Here is a 23,472-nt window from a genome sequence, read left to right as displayed (position 1 = left end):
AAGGCAGTGCATGCCAGATCCTATTCCCCATTTTTCAGCTCACCCTTCTGTTTAGCTGATGTGGGTCCGAAGAGAGCCTATGCAGAAGGAAGTAAAAACAGTTTTATTTATCCCTGGCAGCTCTCCTGATCATCTCCCACCACCAACAGATGCAGGGCACTCTCTACCAGAGCACCAATGGTGGTGGATAGGATCAGACACTTGTTGTGGGGCTAAAATAAAAAAAAACCAAAAACTTTCTGTATGGAGTTCTAGGGAGACTATACATGTGAGAAATACACATCTATTGGATACATGCTTAAACCAAGAATTTTTGCAAGGCTCAACTGCAATGAAAAGGAGGACACCGTTCAAATATTATAACATCCGATTGCACACTGAGAACCTGATCCTATATGAAACTGCACTATTGCATGGCTGAGGATCAAGCACAAAGACATTCTAGAGCAATTTTTAACTTCACAGTAAACTAGTTCAGGAAGATATTATGCGGGCAAAGGAGCACCATGAGTAAAAATGGTTGGGCCAACAAGTTCAGACATCTAATTCAGTACACTGTAGAATGTCACACTTTCATGTGACAAAGAAATGGGTTAAAGACTAGGCCTTGCTGACCAGGCCTCAACGCATGGTCTTTTGGTTATTTCACACCTTGTAGCAATGGCACAACCTTAATATGTTGCAAGAGCTGAAGGTGATGGGATTGCAGCTGACATCTACCATGGATGCCTGATCCTAAACATCAATGCACCTAAAATATGTTTAGGTTTGTAGTACTAGAAAAATTACAAACAACATTCCAAGAGAAGGGAAAAATGAAAAGATTTAATAGTCTATATAGTTGTGATACTTACTTTATCTAGAGTTATGTTAATATGTTCAGCTATGCAGTCATGTTTCAATTCACATTTTACTACTGGGATTTCTGTTGAAATTAAAAAGATTTCTGATTAAGGCATCATGATATAAACATTGCTTAAGCACATCAACAGTTTTGTGTATAGCTGAACCATGTGCTCCCAGCATTCTCCAATATGGATAATCCATTAGGATTTCATTTGTTACAAGAAGTAGCATTTCATTTGGTAATGTTCAAGGTGGTACTCATGACTCAAAGGTCAGTAAACAACAGTAAAAGCAACAACCGCAAGAACATTACTAAGCAAGGCATAAATCGCGCAGATAAATCATTTAACACAGTGGAAGTGATTAAAACCCCAATGCTATTGAGGGCCTACAGCAGTGGATCTTGCTATTTGCTGTCGTGAGTCCTGACCCAAGTTGTAAAAGCTGCATCAGTGTCCCACACTGTATAGGTCTCATGGGGGTGCCAGGAGCTTACCATACCAAAGCAGGTAAGGTGGTGGTGGGGATGGTTTGGGAAAGGATGGGGCAAAGATGGGGTCAAATTGGTTCAGGGTAGTTAGGGGAAGATCACAGTGACAGCAGTGCATGCGAAGATTCTATCCCCCTTTCCTGGCCCAACGTGCCCTTTAAGGCTCTTCATGCCAGCTAATAGCTGGTGTGGGTCTCAGGAGCCATTGGCGGCCAGGTGGCTTAGGGGGAGGTAAGTAAAAAAAGATTTTTATTTATGTCTCCTGAGCTGGCCTCTTCACCATAGCAGTCAGCATGCACTATATCGGCACGGCTGCATGCTATGGGCTGAAAGGCTGCAATCCTTACATAATTTCCTGGGAGTAAGCCTACTGAACACATTGGGACTTGCTTTGAAGTAAACATACATTGGATTGTGCTATAAATGTCAGTAAGAGATGGGGTAGCTCAGTGGTGGTAAAGCTCTTGGTTTGCATGGAGCAAGTCCTGGGCATGTACAGGTCCCTGGCATCCACAGGTAGAATTGTAAAAGACCCCTGTCTGAAACCTGGAAGAGCTTCCAGTCAGCAGAGACAATACTGAGGTAGATAAAACAAGTGACTGACTCATGCCTTGTTCGCAAGGGGAAAGACATTGAAATAAAGTGTTGAAATAAAGAATGCATCAATTCAAAAAATGAATTTTTTCTCATTTCTCGCACTTGTTCTGTCTGTCTCTCTCACTCCTTCTTCCACCTCCTCCAGTGCTCCTTCCTTCAGCTTTGCTCTGCCAACGCTCTGCTACAGAAGGCTGACGAAACCTGGCCCCAGCACTCCCCTGTGTTTGCCTCATAAGCTGTTTTGGAATGAGGGGAAGATGTGATGCTACGATTGGTGGTACTTGGCCTCTCTGCTTCTCTTTCTCCATGACAGGGCATGTCTCCTGAGATGTGTTCATGCAGGCTGGTTAGAGAGCTTCTGCAAGCTGTAACCAGCCTGTGGGCCTTATGTTTGACATTCCTTCTCTAAGGCAAGGGTGTCACTCATTTAATACAGAGGGTTGAATAGCATTCATGATACGTCCTGATGGCCAGAAGTGATGTCATTATACAGGTCATGGCCAGAAATAAGCACATTTTTCTCACTAAGGAACTCTTAGGTGCAAATGACTGAAGAGAAAATATGCAAATTTTGATAGTTCAAGATATGGGACAGCACAATTATTGTGTGGGTGCCCTTTTACCAGTGACACCTCAGCACAACTCTGCAGCTGAGAGCAGGGGAGCCTGAGATCCAGAAACAGCTCCCAGCTCCCAGGCCTTATGTTTGACACCCCTGCTCTATGACATATGTAAAATACTCACATGGAGGAAATGGATTGTGTGTGCAAGAATCATTTGCAGTGGCTCATGGCACAACCACATGAAATGAGGAGAAAGGAAAGGTTAAAGGTGCAACAATATGTGGCTTTACTGTGAGGAAAAATGTACAATAGCCAAGAAGGGAATCAGAAAGGTAAAGCAATGCAACACGCATGTGTGTGTGTGCTCAACATGCACACACAGCTGGGCCCTAAACATCAGTGGTTTCTAGACAGTGTGAAGAGACAGGAGAAATCCTTACATAGGATTTCTATGTATACTTGTGTGTACTGTATAAACATGTACATCACACATTAAGCAACAATGGTGCTGTGAATTGTCTGACACATATCTTAATTCAGGGCCAGCTCAGAGACAGAGGACTAAACTCATAGTAGTCCAGGACTGGCACATCCTCCACCCCATTCACAAAAGCAGGATAAGCCATGCCTAGAGTACTTTAGGGAACTCCTTTGCCCATACATTTCACTCTGGCTGCCAACATGCCTATCTTTCTTTGAGTTTGACTGGAAGGCAAACATTGTCTTGCCTTCAAAAAGACTTTCCTATTTAGCTCAGCTTAAATTTGGATTCTCTCAACTTTTTTGGCAGGTAAGCTTAGGCATTTTATTATTTCAAACGCAGAGTATGCTAATGTGATTTTATTGCAGTAAGTGACCATATTTATGTGAATTCTGCCAAATTTAACAAGATGGGTCCTTATTATACATAAAAAAATTGTGTCAATTAAGAATACAGAGATTTTTTTACCTATGCAATGTGCTGGCCTCTTAACAGTTAATGTACTTGGGTGAGTACATAAGAAGAAATAATCGATTCTATATTTTATACTGTCCAACAGGGTTCTTGCATTTTTCAGACAACACACATATCAGTCCTATTCTTAAAAAAAAAAATCTAGATGTTCGTGTCTTGCCACTTTTTCATATCCAGCTGATTAATCTAGCAGAAGATAAAGAGTCACTGGTGGGCCTCTCAGAAGATATAGCTCTATAATAACACATAAACCTCTATAATATCATTTACCTTGGCAGGAAGTGCCATCATTTGGCTTAAACTGTAATTTTCCTGTGGATGGTTGATAACCTTCCTTACAGGAGCAGTTATATCCTCCATACAAATTTTCACATTTTGCGTGATCTCCACAGGCAATGGTTAGCGCCTCACTGCACTCATCTATATCTGAAAATATTGTGAGAAAGTGAATTTTTTTTAAAAAAAGGTTTTACATACTAACACCTTGCTGCTTTGTGGGTTGCAGACCAACATCCTGCAAGCAATTTTGTATCAAAATTATTTATTTATTTATATATCAATGAGAGAGAGAGAGAGAGAGAGAGAGAGAGAGAGAGCGCTGTACATTTAAAAAGAGAAGCTAAACTACTCATTAAATGCAGTGGAAATAAGTACAACAATTAAATTGCTTGTGCAGCTAAATGTCAAGGTAGCAAGAACAGGGCTTAATTATGAAAAACAGAGATGGTGGTACAGTCCAGTCATGCCTCATATCTGAAAAGCAGTTCCTGATAACCAGGGCCTATGAGAGGAATTTTAGCAGGGTGTACAAAGTTTCTTCTGGGCCCCTTCCCAAAGAGGAAGGAGGGCAATGGGGGCAGGCAGAATGGGGGGGAATAGGGCAGGGGAGGGTGCTGACAGCCACAATAGTCTTTGGAGCGCAGGTCTACTACGCTTGTTGAAGCAGAATCCAGGTCTACCCGACCATGTGGCATTAGCAGCTAGATAAAATAATATGGAAAACTGAACACACTCCTAAGTCTCTCTAAAATTTTTGAAATACGGATTGAAAATGGATTGCAGAATATTAGCACTATTGTATGTAAGTTCACACTAGAATGGATCAAAATGAACTTCTGCAGCAGCTACAACCCCACAGCTGGGTCCCTGAACTTCTATACACTCCTTCATGGTTATAGGATCCACAAGCCAAAGAGCTACTGTAGCAGGCTAGTTTCCTCCCAGATTTGACACTGTGTTAAGGAGGATCATGGATGCTTTCCTGGGACTGGTGTGTATAGCTTGCAGCAGCAGTTAACACTGCATGCACATGGTTGTGCCCCAGCATTATGTGCTAGCAGTTAGTTCAGGTGAGATAGGAAAATGTCAGGTCCCAGGAACTTTCTGGGCCCCCTCCTTTGGCTCCTGGGCCCCCTTCCTGACCCTGGGCCCGGGTACAAATTATCCCCTTTACCCCCCTCTCCTAGGCCCTGCTGATAACTTGAAGTCATGGCCCCTAACCCTTAGTTATATGACAACTAGCTGTAGTTGCTCCATGTCGCAGAAGTGCACTCTGTATATGGTTAGATATGTCTTTGCTGGTATTATTTACTGCAAATATTCTAGGGTTGAAACATTCAGTTTGGAGCCCTGGTAGTCTGTGGCCCTTTGTCGCATGTCTACCCCATTGCACCCCAACCTTGGAGGAGAAGCGCATCAATGGAGGACCTCAAGGACATGGGTTGTTCCTCTTGATTGCTGCTTTTCTTGGACGATTGGCCAGATGGACTAGGGACTTGTTTTCATTCTTTTATTCCCCATTGAGTCCAAGAAGAGGAAGAACATAAGAACATAAGAACAGCCCCACTGGATCAGGCCATAGGCCCATCTAGTCCAGCTTCCTGTATCTCACAGCGGCCCACCAAATGCCCCAGGGAGCACACCAGATAACAAGAGACCTCATCCGGGTGCCCTCCCTTGCACCTGGCATTCTGACATAACCCATTTCTAAAATCAGGAGGTTGCGCATACACATCATGGCTTGTAACCCGTAATGGATTTTTCCTCCAGAAACTTGTCCAATCCCCTTTTAAAGGCATCCAGGCCAGATGCCGTCACCACATCCTGTGGCAAGGAGTTCCACAGATCAACCACACGCTGAGTAAAGAAATATTTTCTCTTGTCTGTTCTAACTCTCCCAACACTCAATTTCAGTGAACTCAAACTGGTTCTAGAAAGGAGGTGGGTCTAGGCCAAGGGGATAGAAGCTGGTATTCATGGCTGCTGATGATATCCACTTCTACCTTCCCTCAAACCACCCCCCTAGCTCAGTGCACCCCATGCCCTGATCCTCCCCAAACCACACACAAACTGCCCTTTCCACCACTTCACCTGTACAGGTAGAGTATCTGGGCAGTCCTGGTGCATGCATGCTCTAGCCATTTTCACCAACAACCCTGTAGCATGTGACAGTGTTGTGATGTTTGCACTATCATAAGATGAATAATGGCAGTGGATTATGAGATCCGCTGACATATATTAAGTGACCCATAGGATTGGGCCATTAAAAACTCAAGGTATTTAGAAAGCTATGAGAGCAAGTTTTGAAAAAACTGAGGATTAGACAGAGAAATGGAGTGTGTGGCTTTTCAGAATTAAGACTTCTCCTAGCCCTTTCCCTATAAACTGAGCACATGTATTTTCTCTAAATGAAGCAAAAATGAATAACAATAAATAATTATTCCTGTATTATAATGTATATAAATTATAAAGATATTTTATTGACTATTATCAAGAACTGAAATCTTATTGTTTGATAAGATACAGCTCTCATACCATGGAATTTGCAAGCATCAATTATATATTATATTGATATATTATTAAAATGGTAAAGTCTTCATAATAAGCTATGAGCAAATAAACACTCCATATATACTTAAATGGGTTAAATGTTGTATCTCTGTTCTATTTAATCCTCTGTTTCTCTTTGTACCACATTCATAGTTACCCTGCACATGCCCGATCTCATCTGATCGCGGAAGCTAAGCAGGGTCAGGCCTGGTTAGTACTTGGATGGGAGACTGCCTGGGAATACCGGGTGCTGTAAGCTTATACCATAGTCTTTCAAGACTGAAGGTTGCCAACCATAGTAGCTAAAGAAGAGTGGTGAGCAGGGAATGAGCCAGAACATACACAAGTCAAATAGCCATGCTCATCAGATGACACATCCTATGGGTTCAAAAACTAGGAATTTGGCCGAGGCCAAATCCCCCAAGGGACTTTGCTGCTGCTGCAGCCTCATCTACAAATGGGAGCATCCCTCAGATACTCCTGTTTCACCATGCTGGGGTGGCCAAAAGAAGGAGGTGCTGTCACATGAATCTCTTGGTCAAGAAACTTACCAAGCAGAAGATCCTTCACCTGAAAGCCAATAGGCTTCTGCCCAGTACACTGTGGACAGACTCAACGCAGGGCTTTTCCCTAAGGCATGCTGAACCCAGGTATGAGGTTGAGGATGTCAGTTTCTGGGCAAGAAGACAAGCTAGACAGGAACATTTGGTTCTTACTGCTACCATTCCCCAATTCATAGTATCTTTGCAGCTTTGCATCACTTCTGCTTTTATAGATAAGAAGGGATGCCTATAGTATATACCAAATGGTTCCTAGCTACATTCTAAGAAGCTTATATTGATGCTCCTTTCTATGAGATATTTAACACGTCCAATGAAACTACTTAAAGGAAAATCTAATTCATGACCAGGTACATTGGCAAAAGCAGTAAAAGCTAATAATTCAGCAATGTTTACAGCATTATTTAACTTGACAGGAAGCGGTATCAATAAAGGAGCCCAAATATTACTGATGACTTTTGTAAGGAGAACAAAATTGATTGAACTTGAAGCAGAGTCTGAGATGTAATTGAAAGAATGGAAGAGGTGGGAATAAATTAGGATGGATGATGAACTAGGAGCGGAGGAATAATGCATTCATAAATTGAACAGATGGACGTGTGTGAGAAGTACTTATCTGAAAGAGGCAAGATAATTTGTGAACAGAGGGATAAAAAGGATCATACGCATAGAAGCAAGTCGCAGGAGAAGCAGGAAAGGAACCAGCGGATGAATATTTAATGGTTAACCATGAAGGGGGTCATGTAAGGAAACATTATAATAATGATGAAATAATGGCATGGAATCAGAATTAACAGTGAATGTGAAAATTTTTTTGGGGGGAAGAATATTGAATAAGGGAAGAAGTCATGAAATAACAGGGATGGAAAGACAGTGATAGAGGCCCAGCCCTATTCTGTATAGGTGAAGCCCCAGTATCTGTGGATTTTCTTTCCGCAGATCTGGCTTAAGGAATGTCCCCTGGACCCACGTTGAGTGAGACTTGGCCCAGCCTGAACCCTCTGAAGGTGACTGGAGATGAGCGCTGGCTGCCTCTGGAGGACTTTCTGAAGCCCACAGAGGCCGCAGCTTTCCCGGGCCTCAGAATGCCTTACAAGGCATAAAAATGTTATGTTTTTCAGCCTGAAACAGCCATTCTTAAGCCTGCAGAGGCCACAGGTGGACACACGCAGCCTCTGTGGGCTTCAGAAAGCCCGCCAGAGGCTTCAAGGAGCCGCAGCAGCAGATTTGCTTATCTGCAGTTTTCAGTATTGGCGGGGGAGTTCAAGATACATTGAGGATACTGAGGCTTCACTTGTAATCACAGGATTTCCAGTAGATCTTTCCTATTGAACTTTGACATCTGATTCAGGTTACGCTCAGATGTTGGTAACATAACAGGCTATTAAGCAGGATTTTCTATAGCAGTGTTTCTCAAACTGTGAGTAGGGACCCACTAGGTGGGTCACAAGCCAATTTCAGGTGGGTCCCCACTCACTTCAATATTTTATTTTGAAAATAGTAGACGATGCTGCCATGGTATGTGACTGCATTTGGGGAATGTTACATATCTATACTTTTAACAGGCTATTGTGAATATGCTTTAAACAATGATAGTAAATGGAACTTGCTCCTGGGTAAGTGTGGATAGGATTGCAACCTAGGATTGTTAAAAATTTCCTTTCTTGATGATGTCACTTTCGGTCATGACATCATTTCCGGTGGGTCCTGACAGATTCTCATTCCAAAAAGTGGGTCCCAGTGCTAAAAGTTTGAGAACCACTGTTCTATAGCTTATTGGCAGGGCTCTAAACACAGGCCTGCAGCAGGGAGAGGGAGGAATCTGAATTGTACAGTTGTACAAGATACAGTGCACAGTTGTTGACTTTGCTGGGACTGAAATACAACACAAAAACAAATGCAACAGCTTTCCTCTCCACCTACTCAAATACATGGGAAAAAACTGTTCTAAATATCAACAGTCTGATGAAACACAACACATGTGGGTGTTTGCATATGCTTAAAGTTTGTGTTTCTATACATAAAGAACTACTGTTGTGCACTGGATAAGATACAGTGCTATGAATATGAAGGCCCCAGTTTGAAACTTGCTGAGCAGCATACTGAGTAAGCCTCTGACATGCCATCCTGTTACCCTGCTCTCTCCTCCCTTGCATTATTAGAGCAGAACTGACCTACCTTACTACTATGATATTTATGGATTGTTCTGAACACTCAACTGAAAATAATCAACTCAACATATATTCAAAGTTGCTCTGAGACACATGAGTGGTATTTATAAAAATAAATACATTTCCATGGAGTTTAACTGGAACTTTATCATGAGTTCAGAAAATCATCTGAAGTACATAGGATTGAAACATTATAGCTTCTCTGAGCTTTTAAAAATACTGGTGGGAGTAAGAATGACTCATGATTTCACAAGGAAAATCAGCGGGGCAACATGTCTGTGGGATTAATTAGTCATTATACCCTCTGTGCATGGCCCAGAACCATGTTCTACTGTTCCCCATTTCTCCTCGGTGATCCATGAATTCCTGCTTCCTGCTTTAATATTTCTGTTCAATATTCTAAGCTTGTGACAGCTGGAAAACAGAGCTCAATACTAAAATTTCATCTTGAGATCATCAATTGGAGTGGAATATCACCTAATCATGGGCATTTTGTTGTTTCCCTGTTTGCTAAAGTATTGCCTCGTCTCCTGCTGTTCTAGACACAAAACATCTTACAGTCTTTGTTCAAATGGTGACAAAACAATGTGCCTGATCTTTATTATTCCTCTGCTTTGTGGATTCTGTGTTCTATGATGACTTGATAGAAAGTTCAAAGTCATCCCGCTTCTCATGCTGCACAGAATACCACTGTTTCAGCATCACCCTTGCTCCTTTGTCATGAGAAAGCAATAGTTTCAAGTCCCTTGTAACCCCTGAGTGATGAGAAAAGGCAAACAAAGCTCATTGATAAGCAGGGTATACAGAGTACAGGAGTAGAACACAGATTCACTTATCAAAATGAGAAGTGTCAAGCACAAGAAAAAACCGACAAAAGCATCCATTTTCATAATGGATATATAGATCAGCTAGAGAGCAACCTCATCATTAGAAGTGCTTTTCTTTCCATAGCTACATATAAGGAGCTTGAGTTCTAAATACATCTAGCAAAATAAATAGCTTTCTACCGAGGGACAAAGATACTTGCAACAGCCTGTAATGCCCTTTTCGGTGAGTGATGATCTACTGCACTACCGTTGGTATAAAACAGTGCATATAAACCGAGTATTAAAAATTAATGCATAAATTAATACTAACAGCACTTTTCCTCAAAATATGATAAACAGAGTGCAGAGATGGTGATACATAATTCAGCATTTTTCAAGCTTATCACTGCAAAGAAAGAGGTTAATCGCTAGCATAAATCATTTATAAGCGTTCTCCAGCACATAATTGACGTTTTAAACAAAATCAAGATGGCAATTCAAGGACAGTTTATGTTACCATAGTCCAGTTGAGGCCCAGAAGACTACACCAGACTGGTTTAGAAAACACGGTACTTTTGTATTAGGAGCTCTTTCAGAAATTCCTTAAGTTGAGGTTTTCATGCAACAATCTTGCCCAAAATATTTTGCAGCTTGGAGCTTCATCTTTGTCCCTGCACCTCATCATCTTGCAATGCCAGAGGTGCAGGGACCCAGTTCAATGTATGAAATGTTCATAGTCTGAGGCAGCTCATTGGTCTGCCTAGGGCAATACTGTCAACACTGACTGGAAGTGGCTTTTCAGGATTTTAGACAGGGTTCTTCATTAGCCCTACCTGAAGCTGCAAGGGATTACACAGGTATATTTTGCATGCAAAATAGACTTTTTGTTTTGGACAGTTTGTGCAGTTGCACCTAATCCAAGAGTTGCACCACAGTCTTTTCTGTGTCACTGCAAGGAATACTGAGAACTTCCTCTCAGATTGCACATTGTTCCATTGGAACGCCTAAAGTATTGCTAAGCTATGCGATGTTTGTTCAGGGTGTGTGCGCAGCTGGTCTGACCCTGGTAACTTCAAGTGCAACAGGACGCCATCAAGCTGATGATGTTCTTCAAGATTTCTTCCCTCTTGTGCAGTGTTTGTCAAACTGTGGTTTGGGACCCAGTAGGTGGGTCGCGAGCCAATTTCAGGTTGATCCAATTTCATTTCAATGTGTGTTTTAGACTTGATATTACACTGGTATGAAACCATATTTGGGGAAATGTTACAGATCTGTACTTCTAACAGGCTTCTATGTATATGCTTTTAACAATGCTAGTCAATTGGGTTTACTCCTGGCTAAGTGTGGATAGGATTTCAGCTTTTGGGATATTTTCTTTAAACAGATCAGCAACTGATTGGGAGGGCTAGGAGGGTTCTTCGTTATTAAAATTTTTTTTCCACTTATACTTATTGTAAAACTTTTACTTTACTTAGGGTGCAATCCAAACTGCGCCTTATGCTGGCCCAAGTCCTTTGGGCTGGCATAGGAGGGTTGCAAACATGCCGTAAAGCACATTTGCGCCTCCATGGGAGGAAGCCGTGTTGGAGCATGTAGATGCGCCGACACGCGGAGGCCAGCAGATGCCTCCACGGTGGCTTCCTCACCGCTGCTTGTGTTGGTGCACCCGCGCCGACACAAGTGGCAATGGTAGGTGTGGGGGCAGGCAGGAGGTGGGAGGGGCATTTCTGGGCGGGGGAGGGAGGGGGATGGGTGGCCCCAGGGGCAGGCACGTGGGGAGCCAGGGGTGGGTCTGGGACCCAGCAGATATGCCAGATGCCAACCCCCATCCCCGCAGAGAATGGAACAGCTTCAAGCTGCTCCGCTCTCCTCGGACTTGTGCCAATTCCAGAGATGGTGCAGGTCCAAAAAGACGCATTGGGGGAGCAGCCTTTACCCAGAGGTAAGGGGAAGAGCTTCCCCTTGCCCCTGGCTGAGCCACTGCAGCCAACGAACCTGCGCTGGATGCAGCGCAAGCCTCCCGGCTTGCCTGCTCCAGCATAGGTTTGGTTTGCGCCCTTAGTTAATTGATTTGATTTTTGTCATAAGGGGGCATTAAAGACTTTCCTGTTTGATGATGCCACTTCTGGCCATGACATCACTTCCACTGGGTTCTGGCAAGCTGACATTTTAAAAAGCTAAAAGTTTGGGAACCACTGCTCTTGTGTATCACACAAGTTTTTATCATTTCCAGCTTTGATAATTCTTTAGGGCAGAGGGGGAGAAAAGTAGGTTCACACTTCCACCCTCTTATCAGGGATGGGTGGTATGGGGGCAGCAGGTGAGGCAGAACTGCCTCATAGTAGTCTGTGGAAAAGCACTTCAGCCACCCCACCCACATACAAAAGAGGAGACTCTCCTTACACCTGAGAAAGTGGGTCTAAGGAGAGCCTCCTTGGATGTAAGGAGAGCCTCATTGGGAGTAAGCAGCTGTGCCAGTAGTGGTGCTTTTCCATGGACAATGACGGGGCAGTTCTGTCTCACCTGCCACCCCTGCACTGCACTTCCCGGCCTCTTATCAGTGATACCAGAGATGACAGCGATGATCACAAGTTCGAAGCTATGCATATAATGGAAGGACAGAATGGTTGCCCAGTGTCCATAATGCTGAATGTAGGACTTTCCTCCCAGTTGTCTTTACTTTGTGTTCCCAGTAAGGAATATCTGAGAACAGAAATCTTTTTCACCCTTCAACAGGAAGTCAATTTCAGAAAACCTCAACTGGAAAAAAATGAGCATTTGAGATATGACAAAGATATACTCCTGAGCATCGCAAAAATTGTTTCTAGTTTACTGCTGAACACAAGCCCATATCAGTAATATAAAATTCAGTTCAACGTTTGCTGAAGAATTAAAATATTTGCCCTTCTTGGAAAGTGCACAGAACCTTCACATCACATTAATCTTTGTAAGTTTGTGACAGTTTCAAAATGGGTTGTGTTACTTTTAACATAATAGGTTTGCAATAGGCACTAGGTAAATGTACAATAGGTAAATTTCCAATAGGTAAATGGGGTCAGTTCATGCGTTCACACTGTCATCACACAAACACAGAAGAAAGCGTAGAAGCCATTTTTTGAAACTTAATTCCATGCATTATGAAACTATTTGCTTATAGTCCAGGCACATATGAGCAATATTGCTTCTTATATGGAATCTCAAAGTCTCCCTGGCCAAAATGTCCCATTGTTCAAATCATTGTTAAAAATCAGACACCACCTTCCTCCAATATACAGTCTAAGCCTCCCCCAAATCAGTCCATTTCATTTTCTTTTCTTCAGTAGCACACAGAATTAGACTCCCTCCTTTTACTTTATAATAACTCTCACAGATTTGAAGACTAACAAATATGAGATCACTCTGTAAATGTAATAATAGTGGCTTTCTTTTCTTATGATCTTTTCTCCTTTAAGAACCTGATTAATTCCTTTGGTCATGTATTCCTGAATTCCACTACATGCACAACTCTACAATTGTCAGTTAAATTGAGTAAAAATATGGAGCTCCTTATTGGAAGGTGCAACAACATGGCTATAAAAGCTTTACAGAAAGGAAATGGCAAAATGCTGTACTGGCTGGGTATCTCTTATACAAAGTGCTTGGGACCAGAAGCATTTTGGATATCAGATTTTTCCATATTTAGGAATAATTGCATATACATAATAACAGATCTTGGGGATGGGGCTCAAGTCTAAACACAAAATTCATTTATGTTTCAGGTATCCCTTGCCTGAAGGTAATTTCATACAATATTTTTAATAAATTTAGTGCATGAAGGAAGTTTTGTGCACGAAACACAGTTTGCGATTTTATTTCTTTAAGTTAAAAAAAAAGTCAGGCTGGTGCTCAAAAAAGTTCCTTATTTTGGAATACTCTATATTTCGGAATTCCGGATAAGGGCTGCCCAACCTGTATAAAGTAAATGTGATCCAAAGATGCTGATGGAAAAAATATGGCAAGGCAGAGCTTTCAAGTATTTTAAAATTAGTTGCTCTCCTGTCCCATAGCAGACATTGCTTCTGACATTCAGTAGACCAGGGTCAACCTAGGTGTGTCTCACATGCACAATGTAGCCTAATAAGTGAGGTGGGAAGGAGGGTTTTTTTTTTTAATTAATAACATAGGGGGTATGAAAAACTCAGCAAAACCAGAATATGGGGGAGGGGGGCTTTAGTATTTTGCCCTGCCCTGAATTTGAATCTATTTGCAGCACTTCCCCGCACTCTATTTTTCATTTAACTACTCTTTTCCCTGAAAAATGCTCTTTGTTTTTTACTAAAAAGGGCACATGGGATTATTAATTAAAAAGCTGCCCCATCCTATTGAGATATATTGAGCATTTTATGTGCACATCTAGTTGGGTCTTAAAAGCCCTTGTAGAGAATCAGTTTCCTCAATCTGGGTAAGGGCTAATGATTGATGTACTTAACTCAGGAGTGCACAGCTCAGCTCACTCTGAGGGCCATTTTTAACTTATCATTACCTCAAGAAGGTGGCATCACTATGCGAACTGCCACTGTGGAAAAGCATTTTTGTCCTAGTTTTAACGCAGTGCTTTCCTTTTAACTTATTTTTTCACCCTACACATATCCTCTGGTCCATCCAGTCAACTATATGTGAAAGGGAGTGGGGATTGTGGCCTCTGGACATGCTCTTGATGTGGATGCAGCTGAAGGCCTATTTTCCGACCTCTGTATGATGTGCATAATCTGACAAAGACTAAGGGTGCAATTCTAACCAGTATTCCAGCACTGACCTAGCTGCAATGCATGCCGAAGGTAAGGTAACAAACGTGCCCTTACCTTGAGGAGGCCCCCCTTGACTGCCTCCCACTGAAAGATGCAGTGCACCCCACTCTGACACAGCTATATCAGTGCTGGAACGTTGGTTAGGATTGCGCCCTAAATTCATATGGTCTGTTCACATCCGTCCATGATGGTCAGAGCAGCACTAGTAGGAGCAAGCCAGCTCCATTCCATGTCTTGATTGAACATGTGAACTAGAACCAGGGCAGGCCCAAGAACTCCTGATGCCTTAGGCAGCATTTGGCATGCTGCCTCCTTTTCTCGATGATGTGCCAGTCTCTTCTGCTCCCATTCTTCAATGTTCTAGCTCAATACCCTCCTCCTCTAAGCATATTCTCTTCCTCTCTTTCCCTGTCTTCCTGTTCCAATCCAGGGAGTGGCAGCAGCAGCAGCAGCAGCAGCAGCAGGAGTAGTGGAGCCAAGTAGGTAGACAGAGATGACACCCCCCAATCTGTGGCCTAAGGTGACCATGGCTTTGTGGATGAGCTGGCCCTAATAAGAGCATGTGTTAACACTTCTAACATTTTTCCTTGATGTCTCTGTGTCCCAATGAAGCCTTTCCTTTCTCTGAACACTTTCCTTTTCTCTTTCAATCCCACTGCACTTTCTTTTTTTCTGCATCCCATTGAGCAATGATCCATTGAGTCACTTTCCATTCTCTGGAAGTCATAAATACTAAAGGAGATGTTATCTTATGAAAAATGTCTTCCAATTTATCCAAATGTCTTATGAAAAGGAGCATTTGGATCTCTCCAAAGACACTTGGATACTCAACTGAAAAATGGACGATCAGAAATTTGGATAAAGATGAGTGCGTGGAGCAACAGATTTAATTGGCATGGGACAATTATCAAGGACATTAATCCAATGAATCTGGATAAAAAGGACTTGGGAATAATAAAAATTCAGACAATGAGGATTTTTTCATACTCTCTTCCTGTTGACAAATATATCATTGCTTAATGATCAGATCTAACTGCAATTGATATTCTGATATTTCAAGTTTTTGCCCTGTTTTCGGTTCATACATGTGAATCACTCACATCTTATGGCAGTCTTTAAAGACATATGAAGTCCAATCAAATTCTAGAGAGCATCAGCAAGGTACTGTATGCTGTTACGGGAAAAGGTAACAAAATCCTATCAAACTGAATAACTGTGAAAATGTTAACGTAAATGCCTCCCTAAACTAAAAAGCGGGCATTTCTTCTATATTGGGAATACTGTGAGAAAAACAAATTATCAGGACTGTAAATCATAAGAAATGCATCTTGAACAAGATACAATCAACGCAGGGATAATATACTTGCCAAAAGAGGAAATGAATTTATTGATTGTTTCCCCAGTCCCTGAGTAGCAGCTCAGCAGCAAATGAAAAATACCAGCAGAAAAAAAAAAATGCAAAATAGTTCAATTTCTTCCAAAAACAGCAATCCTTAGAGTTCGTGAGAATTGGAAGAAGAAAAGTTTTTTCTTTTTTCTACGAGGGTCGCCCAGAAAGTAATGCACCACTTTTTTTTCTCAGCCTACAGTAATGGTACAAATGCAAAACTTTAGATATACATTATTTGAATTTTCAGGAGTGTGCACACAAATTTTTGGTTTCTTCAGACAGATAGCGTAGCTGCAGCAGTGTTTCGAAATGGCGTCTGTAAGTGATGTACGTTACAAGCAGCGTGTCGTCATTGAATTTCTCACTGCGGAAAAAGAAACTGTTGGGAACATTCACAAACGTTTGTGTACAGTTTATTGAGAATCTGCAGTTGACAGAAATACGGTTAGTCACTGGGCACAGAGGGTGAGGCCATTAGAAGGCGGTTTGGCAGAGCTCCAAGATTTGCAGCGTTCGGGGCGGCCATCCACGGCTGTCACACCTGACAAGACGCAGCTTGCTGATGTGCTCATTCGCGAGGACCGACGCATAACGACTAGGCAGTTGGTGCTGAAGCTGTCAATCAGCAAAGGAAGTGTGAATGCAATCATCCGTGCTCTTGATTACTCAAAAGTGTGTGCACGATGGGTTCCGCGCTGTCTTACGGTGGACCACAAATCTCTCAGAAAAAGCACTTCTTCTGAGTTGCTGAAACGTTTTGAAGATGAGGGGGAAGCGTTCTTGTCCAGGATTGTGACAGGTGATGAAACCTGGGTTCACCATTTTGAGCCCGAAACAAAACGACAGTCGATGGAATGGCGTCATCCTCAATCTCCACAGAAGAAAAAATTCTAAGCAACTGCTTCTGACGGTAAGGTCATGATCACTGTGTTTTGGGACTGTGAGGGCGTCATACTCATTGATGTGATGCCAAGAGGCAGCACCATTAATTCTGAAGCTTATGTGAAGACATTAACCAAACTCAAGAAGCGCTTCCAGCGACTTCGGCGCCATAACAACCCAGGTGAATGTTTGATTCAACATGATAACGCTCGGCCTCACACAAGTTTGAGGACTTCGGAACACATCACTAAACAGGGTTGGACTGTGTTACCCCATCCACCCTACAGCCCTGACCTAGCTCCCTCAGACTTCCACTTGTTATTTCAGCCATTGTGCATGGCTAGCTCAAAATAGGCATAACTGAACTGGAGAGTAAAGAACTGTTTCTTGGGGATGAGCTTATTTCAGTGAATGAATGTTGTTGTCTATGGTGCACTGCAAAGATGTCATGTCAATATGATCAGAGCTTGAATACCTTTCCTTTTTATTCAACCTCCAAAACCAGCAGCAGTTACAGAAAAGAGTTGTCCAATTCAGCCATCGTTTACTGAGAGCTATAAAAACTCTGGATCTTGATGTGCACACTCATGATGGCACATAGGAATGCTTCCTATAACTTCTCAAATCATGTGGAGGAAGGTGAAGAAGGATAAGGAAGCAAAACAACAAATTCACTGTACATGACACTGCAAGCCTTATTTTTATAGGATGATTGAATTTAAGACACAGTGACCTTTGACCCCAGACTGTAACCCACATGTACAGGCCACTGGGTAGATAGCCCAGTATAAAGCATAGCAACACATAAGATGGTTAAAAAAAAAAAGCTGCTTGGTGTTAAGAAAGAATCATTTTGCAAGTCTGATTAAAAGTCTGACTGAAGGTGCTTGGGCCTCAAAGTTTGTTTACACTTTGGGATGTAGCTCAAGAGATAACAGGTGCAAGGCAGCTGCTGGAGGGATGAGCAAGCTTTGGCAAATGTTATTCACTGATTGTATTCACTAGCTTTCTAACTTTTATACTTTTATGCTTTAGAGTAAAAGCACATATGTGTAATATGGAGACCAACTGATCCCTTGATGCCAAACTGTACCCAAGGTAAAAGGTCACAATAGTTATATGAAAATTAAGCAATAGAAACCAAAAAGCTTGGTTTTAGTAAAACTTTTAAACCTCTTAATAAAAGAAGCCTTAGATTTGCAGTCTCACAGTGTAACTGTTATAGAATGCAGAGGTGATAAGATAGGCCGCTTGTATCAGGCCACTAATGAGGGATGAGTAAGTGCCGAATATTCATGCCAAGAACCAACTTGTAATTTATTTTGCTTTCTACCTAAGCATGAATATTTGTATCATACTGCACTCTTTCGGCTTCTAGAAACTGTTGTACTTTTCAAGGTTTTAAGGTAAAACCCCACCTGTATGTAAATCAAAGCCAATCAATTGTTTTGCCCACTTGTTGCCCACCTATTTCCCATCTTTTATGCAAATTGTACCTTATCTGTAACCTATTAGGTGTTTGCCCCATCTCTGATGTAAAATTTCAGCCAATGAATCATCTAGATTTGAGGACAAAGGACAGCAAATTGTATAAATGTCCAAATTTCCATTCGGGAGGGGCCCATGCTTTGAGACAAAAGTCCCATGGGCCCATTGCTTTCAATGCAATAAAAGCCTGCAAACTTTCACCCCTGAGTACCGAGTCTCTTGAGTTGCTTTCTTTCAACCTTGCAACAAGTTTATGATTCTGCTGGGTTAACAGTTTTGTGCTTAAGTAAGGCTATCAGGATCTAGTCATTTATTATTCAGAGACTGAATGAACTGGGACTGGAATACTGAGTTGAGGCTGTCCTTTCTGAGAGGCAAGTTTGCAATGAAACTGAAATCCAGTGTAATCCCTGAGTTCAAACAAAGAGGTTAAGTAGAGAAACATACCAGAGTTTTATTGATATCTTACCTATACAAGAAGTTCCATCATTGGTCACAAAGCTTTCATTGCCATTACTAGATCGGAATCCAGGTGCACATGTGCAGAAGTAACCTCCCTCAGTATTTGTGCAGTTTGCGTTTTCTCCACAAAGTTGTGTGGCATTTGCACATTCATTGTCATCTGAAAAGGCACAAGGTTAGATTAATTGCATTTTCTGTCCTTAAACCAGCTATCTTCCCAGCAAACAATGATGATTTTTTTTTTTTTTTTAGATTCTAGAGAGTTCCATAGTGGCAAGGACTCTCTTGCCTGTTTGTTTCTGCTAGTACAAATTTGCTACAGGAAATGCGTTTGCTAGAGCGACAGCCAATCCTAAGCATGTCTACTCAGAAGTAAGTCTCATTAGAGTCAATAGGGCTTACTCCCAGGAACGTGTGGATAGGATTGGGCTGTGAAGCATTAGGCTTCTCCATTGCCAAATGATAGATTTGATACATATTCACGCAGAACACTAGAATCCCTCAATAAATATCCTCTTGTTTTTGAGCTCATGGCACACACTCATTACCTGCAATAATGAGTGTCATATTCTTCATTACTTTTGCTCCATCATCTACAGTGCTAGACACTGTCTGTTCTTTTTTTCTTTCTTTTTAATTAAAAGCAAAAATTTGGCCATTTTGCTTAAATCTCCAGCTCCTGATCACTAGCTGCCCTATAAAATATGATCAGAGTGATGAAGATTTCTAGACACATATTTTTTAAATTTTCAAAACTTTAAATTTTAGGGTTGTGCACAATCCTGGTTAGGATTGTGCCCTAACTCATGCAACTGTGAAACACCAAGAATACAGTGAATAAAAATATATAATTTATAGTAGAAGCAAAAGAATGTTTTTGCCATTGGTGATTCTGAACCGACACCGGCATATTTTTTTAGAGTTAGAATTAATGACATTTTAAAATGTTATGTGATTTTTAGAATTGAGCATGCTTCACCATGGACTAGAACATCAAATAGATTGACATTGGGCACAATCCTAACTAGGACTACTCAGAAGTAAGTCCTATTGTGTTCAATGGGACTTACTCTCAGGAAAGTGAGGTTAGGATTGCAGCCATTGTTGCCCAAGGAACAAATGACAGTGACATTAACATTGCTGTTGCTATAAAGGAGGAAAAAAATGAATGTACATATGAACAGCCATGTGTGCAAGGCTTTTCTTATTTACTATCATGTTATGGGCAGTGTTGTGAGCACATTCAAGCATGGAGCTGTCCCCAAGGCTGCAATAAATGGTGAAAAATGTCCTTGTGGTGAAAGGCTCATCAAACAATAAAGGAAAAAAATAATTGTTCTACAGAAGAATAAAAACAATTGACATTTTGTTCTGGAAAAACTCTAGGTTGGAATACTTAACTGAATGAGCAAGAACTCCCACAATATGAGGCTTTATTTCACAACAAGAAGGCACAGCTGCTCTCTGGCCCTGCTTATTCATGTGAGATGTTTCCCTCTCTTCTCTAAAATCCAAGCCATACATTTGTTTCCTTCAAGTTCAGTTGTAAGTGGCACAGTGTTGAGAACATGATTTCATAACAACCCTCAAGTGGCCCAGGGAACATGCTCAAGTGGTTTAAATTGTCTCATGCAGTGGTCACTATTAAAAATCTTTATAGTTTTGCCTAATTAACTTTATCATGGTGTTGGCAGTCTTCCACACAGCTAGGTGCTTGTAAAGATTTTAATGGAAACCCCGATGCAGGAGAAAGTCCCTTGTTCTCAATGCTTTTTCATACAAGCACTGCTATTTTCTTCCATTTTCTAAAAGGAAACAAGCTTCTTTTATTGTTGTGTTACAAGCCTGGCTTGTGTTTAGTCACCCACCCTGACTAGCTCAATTCCTGTGGAATTAAGTTGCATTTGCAGACAGTCTGCAAGAATGACAGACTTAAATGGACATGCTCTGAGAGCCAGTTTCTTATTTAACCCTGGGAAGTGAACTGAAGTTGCACCAGCAGCAGAACTCTTGGTTTATTTCAGTGTCAGCCTCAGGTCCTTCACAGACAGTGTAGAAAAGGATTTGGGACAAGTAGTAACTGGAAGATGTTAAATAGCTCTCTTACTTTCAGCTTAATTTTCACCTAAGCACAATAATACTTAGAATGAAGTTATGCTTGTTTCATGGAAGTCATGCTGATTTCAAATATAAGGAGCGACTGCCAAGACTATACCCCTTTTGAGTCAGCAAGCAGTAGCCAGGAGTGTGCTGGCACACACCACTCTCTGTAGGTCCATTCCCCAACGTCTCCTCCATGTCTCCCTGGTGAGAGCAGGTGGTGGAGCTGTGGAGCATGCTGGCAGTGGCGCTTGCTCATTCCCTCCCAGATGTGGCCTAGCATATCATGCCTGAGAGGGCTGGTGTATGTGGAAATGGTGAAAGTACAGCCAAATAAATTAGTTTCTTTGTTTCTTTTGTATTTATGGCACTTTTGAAACAAAGAGTCACTTCCGAAGGCAAAAATAGTTAATGTAAAATAATTAAAATTAAGATACCATATGGTTCCACGGATGTTTCCACATATGTTTCCATATGTTTTCTCTCATGGTGCAATTAGCATTGGACAAGGCAAAAGTAGCACAGGGAAATGATTAGCTGACTTTCTTACAACACCATGCCTTCAAAGTATTTGTCTCCTCCCAGCTGCTTTCAACTTTGGTTGGCAACCTTCAGTCTCGAAAGACTATGGTATAAGCCTACAGCACCCGGTATTCCCAGGCGGTCTCCCATCCAAGTACTAACCAGGCCTGACCCTGCGTAGCTTCCAAGATCAGACAAGATCGGGCATGTGTAGGGTAACAGTTGCTTTCAACTTTGGAAAGAAAGAAAAAAAAACCCCACAAAGATTTGATCGTGGATTTCCTAAACTTATGTCTAGCTTGCCCCCAAAGAGAGGTTATTCTATATCCTGAAGGTTTCGACTGTAAAAGCCCTATTTCGAATGCCCCCTCCCCACTATTTTTCTAAAAAAGCAAAGTCTAATGTCATTGGGTCACACTGTGCAATTAAACTGCCATCTACTTTGACTCTGGTATTTTTTTTTTTTTTTTTGTATTGTATGGTGCTTTGTCAGAGGCTCATCACTATTACTAAGAGTCAGTTTTGTTCTGGTGTTTCCTCAGTTGCTGTCTTGTACTATTCAGTGAAAAGTATTAAAAAGGAATATCATGGAGTACACTTAATATCATGTGGTACACTATGTTCATAGAACGTAATGGAGGTGGAAGAAACTGAGCACATTAAGGGCCCAATCCTATCCGATTATCCGGGGCTGATGTAGCCCCGAGCTAAGGGAACACATGTTCCCTTATCTTGGGGAGCCCTCTGTGACTGCTCCCCCCCCATAGGATGCAGTGCACGCTCTATTGACATTACTGCATCAGTGCTGGAAAGTTGGATAGGATTGGGCCCTAAGGAAGGTACTTGCCTAGCTTTCAGCTCAATTTGCTACTTTTATGTTTAGGGAGGTTTGTTTTTTTATTCTTCATTTGGGGGAGCATTCAAACACATAGCCACAACTGTATAGTGATAGCACTGCACTACATAATGTTTATGAAGCAGCAGGTTTGGATGATATGTCATCTATAACATGCCTCATGTAAGAGAGAGGTTTAAAGTACCCACTCCTCAGTGATTAGAAGAACAAGAAAGGAGAGCTTACTGGGAAGAATCAATGAGCCTGCTTGAGGATAACCCTAATCACTTGGAAGTTCATCCGAAGTGGTCCCATGTAGTTCAGTTCTATATTTATCAGTTGTTACTGTTTGGGCTTGTGCTACTTTTAGAGTCAGGCAGGCTAGGGTAGGGTAGTGAAAAATGATGGGCAAATGAAAGGTCACTTTAGCTGAGAAAACTGTAGGCAATGATGGAGCCTCAGGCTGAGACAAGGAAGAACCATTTCTTTGGGGTACAGTGTAGTAGAATGCCTGTTTCTGTCAATATTGTGACCTATTTTTAAGGAATTAGCAGCCTGTTCACATAAACACAATACTCAGATGAGACACTTCAAAATTCTGTGTGTGACTCTTCCAATATCTTGCGACCATGTGCAGGATTCAGGTTTTGGCACCCAACCACAGACATTGCCTGTCTGTCAGCATTTACTGACGTGTTGAAAACGGAATAATTTTCCATCTGCAAGTGTATTTTCCAAATGGTTTTCCTGTGGCTGCAACATGTCCATTTGAATTATCCCTGAGAAATGTACCGGGTGAGAAATCTAACACTGAAAATCCTAAAGTCACAAATGTGAGTACCCTCACGGAAATAAAAACGAGTATGTGCAAGGACATAATTTTAATATTAATTCTAACATTAACATTAATATTACAATGACTAAAATCAGTAGCACAATTAGCAATGACGTTTCTAGGGGTTGTTGCAAATGACAGTATAAAGAATTTATTTATATAAAGAATTTATTTATTTCAAGAATAAAGAAATTCTGTCCGGATCCTGAATAGATAAACAAAGCTATTTCTCTTGATTTCTTGCAAAACATACAGAACATATTAATCAGCAACAGTACTTTTTTAAAATAAATCAAAAGCGCTGAACCACAATAAACAAATCAATCCTGGAACCCAAGGGTTTAACTGTATTTT

At 41.5% G+C, this 23,472-nt stretch overlaps 1 protein-coding gene and 1 pseudogene across 3 annotated transcripts in view; one reads left to right on the top strand and one right to left on the bottom strand.

Annotated features, from left to right (window-relative positions):
- Nucleotides 1-23,472, bottom strand: part of ADGRL4 (adhesion G protein-coupled receptor L4) — a 115,239-nt gene that overhangs the window by 49,811 nt on the left and 41,956 nt on the right. For 2 of the 3 annotated variants that reach the window (XM_066625205.1, XM_066625206.1), the window contains 3 exons: nt 18,834-18,986; nt 3,722-3,877; nt 855-925 (listed from right to left, as the gene is read on the bottom strand). In XM_066625205.1, coding sequence (XP_066481302.1) covers nt 855-925; nt 3,722-3,877; nt 18,834-18,986 — 380 coding nt within the window. The remainder of the gene's footprint in view (nt 1-854; nt 926-3,721; nt 3,878-18,833; nt 18,987-23,472) is intronic. The other variant, XM_066625207.1, reaches the window with a different exon arrangement.
- Nucleotides 6,420-6,539, top strand: LOC136650217 (5S ribosomal RNA; annotated as a pseudogene).

The sequence above is a fragment of the Tiliqua scincoides genome, chromosome 4 (assembly GCF_035046505.1).
Source record: "Tiliqua scincoides isolate rTilSci1 chromosome 4, rTilSci1.hap2, whole genome shotgun sequence".
In the NCBI taxonomy this organism is placed as follows: Eukaryota; Metazoa; Chordata; class Lepidosauria; order Squamata; family Scincidae; genus Tiliqua; species Tiliqua scincoides.
This window is presented reverse-complemented; position numbering and strand designations above follow the sequence as displayed.